The 5,159-nt window shown below is 30.4% G+C and overlaps 1 protein-coding gene across 3 annotated transcripts in view; it reads right to left on the bottom strand.

The window, feature by feature from the left end:
- intu (inturned planar cell polarity protein) overlaps positions 1–5,159 on the bottom strand; it is a 35,484-nt gene that overhangs the window by 690 nt on the left and 29,635 nt on the right. For all 3 annotated transcript variants that reach the window (XM_039822010.1, XM_039822009.1, XM_039822011.1), the window contains one exon: positions 960–1,102. In XM_039822010.1, coding sequence (XP_039677944.1) covers positions 960–1,102 — 143 coding nt within the window. The remainder of the gene's footprint in view (positions 1–959; positions 1,103–5,159) is intronic.

Raw genomic sequence — 5,159 nt, 5'->3', positions numbered from 1 at the left:
CTAAAAGACAAAAAAAAAAGAGAGAGAGATTGGGACGTAAGAAAAAGGCATGGACTTTGGAGAGAACGGTGCTGTTACCTCAATGCTAAAAATGACTAAAATTAGAGATAAATATTACGTTTCATAGACAAGTTGATAGATTTTGTTTTTTATATAGCTTAAATTACACTAGGGGATTAGGTATCTGGGTCTTTGTATATTATAGAGTGTGATCTAGACCTACTCTATCTGTAAAGTGTCTTGAGATAACTCGTTATGAATTAATACTATAAATTGAATTGAATTAAATAATAGTTATGACTATCTACAATACCATTTGGTAAAGATGAAAACAATGAAAGAAATGTTCAAATGTGCTTTTTTTTCCCAGCTGTTAGACTGTGTTTATTCATTCAAGTGAAATTTCCTGGGGCCAAGCTACAAAACATGTTGTCCTTTGCACTCCATGACCCTTTTCCTTTAAATCCTTCCTTCCTGCTCTCTGTCTCTTCTTTTTGAATTGCTAAGACTGGTAGCCTCTTAAAGAGAAATCGGACCTTCATTCAAAAGCTTTCCCTCCCTCCCTTTTAAGCTAAATCACATCACAGTCATACCACAGCAGCCTGAGGTGAAAACAGCACTACTGGGTTTCTCATACATTTGGAAGTCCCACTCAGTGAGGAAACACAGATATGTTGGCTACATGTAGACCTAAGACTAGACTCTATTCTTTCTTTTGTTACGCTGTAATATTCTTGACTATTATTTATATCACTATATCTACAATGTTGAGTTTATTGACGAGGATTATTTCCCTGAAAACAACATACTATGGACCAGGTATAAAAGTTAAATGGTTGCATTCCTGGTTTCTGGAGCCACAAGTATTTCCACTGGTGCATAACTAAATGATCAGTTCCCTCCCCAATTATTCAAAAAAATGTAAAGCTTGTAGATATAACTATTTGAAGCTGACATACCCTATAACCCAGTATGTCATGGTGGGAGCAGGTTTCCTCTGGTCGGTCCAGTTCTCAGGTTTACACTGAAACAGGACCCCATGTTCCTTTACTGGACCCAGACCCCAACCAGCACCCTGAGGCCTGTCTGCAGCCCGACGGCCCTGCAGGAGAGGAAATCACACCAACAGTCACTTAGTTTATCGAAGGTTATTTTCCATGGACGGTGACAGAGGAGAGGCTTCCAGAGAGACAGATCAGGAGATTACATCTTTAGTAAAATAAAATGTAATCTAATTTTGGAATCAACCTAGTCCACAGTTTATCAAAGTGCTGTCCCCGGGCCAATGACATGCTTTACAATATTCTTTGGGGCTTTTTCATGATTCACCAGACAAACTTCTTTTTTTTTTATATTTCCCAAACTTTTTCTGCAGGGCCCCCTTTTGTAGATTCTCAAGCCTATACTATGATATATTTTATGACTTAAAAAAAAAAAAAGAAAAAACCTTTTTCAACATACTATGACGTTTTAGTGACTATTCAAGTACATACTATACTATTACCTTTTTTTTTTTATATGCTATAAAATATGACTTTTTTCTGACATACTATACTATGACTTTTATGACGTACTACAATATGACTTTGACTTACTATATATGTATACTATGTTTTTGTGATTTTTGTCGACATACTTACTTTTTCAACATACATGATGTTGACTTTTTGACATACTAGACTTTTCCACATACTATGTTATGACTTTTTGACATTCTATACTATTACGTTTTTGTGACTTTTTATCAACATACTTGACTCTTGTTGTACTAGACTTTTTCCAACAGTATTCTATGACTTTTTGACATACCATACTGTTTTTGTGACTTTTTTGACATTATATAATGACTTTTTAGACGTACTTTAACTTTTATTAAATTTCTTCAACATACTACACTGACTTTTTTTCGACATACTATACTATGACTTTTTTCTACATACTATATACTGTGACTTTTTTATAACTTTTTTCGACATACTACAGTATACTATGACTTTTTATGACTTTTCAACATACTATACTATTACTTTTTTCCGACATACTGTGACTTTTTTTGAGATACTACACTATCAATTGTTTAAATTTTTTTCAACATACTATACTATGAAGTACTATGAAGTAGTTCCCCACAGTGCTAACCATTGGGCCTACTATACTATGACTTTTTGATGACTTTTTTTTTTTTTTGATGACTTTTTTTAAACATACTATACTATGACTTTTTTAAACATACTATACTATGACTTTTTTAACATACTATACTATTACTTTTTTTAATATACTATACTATGACTTTTTTTAAACATACAATACTATGACTTTTTTTTAACATACTATACTATGACTTTTTTTAACATACTATACTATGACTTTTTTAACATACTATGACTTTTTTTAACATACTATACTATGACTTTTTTAAAATACTATACTATGACTTTTTTTAACAACTACTATATGACTTTTTTAAACATACTATACTATGACTTTTTTAAAAAATACAATACTATGACTTTTTTATAAATACAATATCTATGACTTTTTAAAAATAACTATACTATGACTTTTTAACATACTATACTATGACTTTTTTAATAATAATTACTGAGACTTTTTATAAATACTATACTATGACTTTTTTAAACATACTATACTATTGACTTTTTAAATACTATACTATGACTTTTTTAACATACTATACTATGACTTTTTTAAACATACTATACTATGACTTTTTTTAAACATACTATACTATGACTTTTTTAACATACTATACTATGCTATGACTTTTTTATAAATATGTTACCATGACCTTTTTTAAATACTATACTATGACTTTTTTAAAATACTATACGCTGTCTTTTTAACATACTATACTATGACTTTTTTAAACATACTATACTATGACTTTTTTTAAACATACAGTACTATGCGACTTTTTTAAACACATACAATACTATGACCTTTTTTTAACATACTATACTATGACCTTTTTTAAACATACAATACAATGCGACCTTTTTTAAACATACAATACTTACTATGACCTTTTTTAACATACTATACTATGACTTTTTTAACATACTATACTATGACTTTTTTTAACATACTATACTATGACTTTTTTTCAACATACTATACTATGACTTTTTTAAACATACTATACTATGACTTTTTTTTATAAATACTATACTATGACTTTTTTTAAACATACTATACTATGACTTTTTTTAAAAATACAATACTTTGACTTTTTTATAAATACAATACTATGACTTTTTAACATACTATACTATGACTTTTTTTAAATACTATACTATGACTTTTTTTATAAATACTATACTATGACTTTTTTAAACATACTATACTATGACTTTTTTTAAATACTATACTATGACTTTTTTAAACATACTATGACTTTTTTTAAAACATACTATACTATGACTTTTTTAACATACTATACTATGACTTTTTTTTTAGAAATACTGTACCATGACCTTTTTTAAATACTATACTATGACTTTTTATTAATATACTATGACTTTTTTAACATACTATACTATGACTTTTTTAAACATACTATACTATGACTTTTTTAAACATACAGTACTATGACTTTTTTTAAACATACAATACTATGACCTTTTTTTAACATACTATACTATGACTTTTTTTAAACATACAATACTATGACTTTTTTTTAAACATACAATACTATGACCTTTTTTAACATACTATACTATGACTTTTTTAACATACTATACTATGACTTTTTTTTAACATACTATACTATGACTTTTTTTCAACATACTATACTATGACTTTTTTAAACATACTATACTATGACTTTTTTTTATAAATACTATACTATGACTTTTTTTAAACATACTATACTATGACTTTTTTTAAAAATACAATACTTTGACTTTTTTTATAAATACAATACTATGACTTTTAACATACCTACTAGACTTTTTTAAATACTATACTATGACTTTTTTTATAAATACTATACTATGACTTTTTAAACATACTATACTATGACTTTTTTTAAATACTATACTATGACTTTTTTAACATACTATACTATGACTTTTTTAAACATACTATACTATGACTTTTTTTAAACATACTATACTATGACTTTTTTAACATACTATACTATGACTTTTTTATAGAAATACTGTACCATGACCTTTTTTAAATACTATACTATGACTTTTTTTAAATACTATACTATGACTTTTTTAACATACTATACTATGACTTTTTTAAACATACTATACTATGACTTTTTTTAAACATACAATACTATGACTTTTTTTAAACATACAATACTATGACCTTTTTTTAACATACTATACTATGACTTTTTTTAAACATACAATACTATGACTTTTTTTTAAACATACAATACTATGACCTTTTTTAACATACTATACTATGACTTTTTTAACATACTATACTATGAATTTTTTTTAACATACTATACTATGACTTTTTTTCAACATACTATACTATGAAGTACTATGAAGTACTCCACAGTGGCAAAGCCCCGGGGATTGATGAGATCCGTCCAGAAATGCTCAAGGCTCTGGGTGTGGAGGGGCTGTCCTGGTTGACACGTCTCTTCAACATTGCGTGGAAGTCTGGAACAGTGCCAAAGGAGTGGCAGACTGGGGTGGTGGTTCCCCTTTTTAAAAAGGGGGAACCAGAGGGTGTGAATGCCAATTACAGGGTATCACACTTCTCAGCCTCCCTGGTAAAGTCTACTCCAAGGTGCTGGAAAGGAGGGTTCGGCCCGATAGTCGAACCTCAGGTTGAGGAGGAACAATGCGGATTCCGTCCTGGTGCGTGGAACAACGGACCACCTCTTCACTCTGCGCAAGGATCCTGGAGGGGGCCTGGGAGTATGCCCAACCGGTCTACATGTGTTTTGTGGATTTGGAGAAGGCGATGACCGGGTCCCCCGGGAGATACTGTGGGAGGTGCTGCGGGGAGTATGGGGTGAGGGGGTCTCCCACCGGGCCATCCAATCTCTGTACGCACCAAAGTGAGAGCTGTGTCCGGGTTCTCGGCAGTAAGTCGGACTCGTTTCAGGTGAGGGTTGGCCTCCGCCAGGGCCGCGCGCCTGTCACCAATCCTGTTTGTAATATTTC

Source organism: Perca fluviatilis, chromosome 14, assembly GCF_010015445.1.
Source record: "Perca fluviatilis chromosome 14, GENO_Pfluv_1.0, whole genome shotgun sequence".
NCBI classification, from domain to species: domain Eukaryota; kingdom Metazoa; phylum Chordata; class Actinopteri; order Perciformes; family Percidae; genus Perca; species Perca fluviatilis.
The sequence above is the reverse complement of the archived record's forward strand: the minus strand, read 5'-3'. Positions and strand labels throughout refer to the sequence as shown.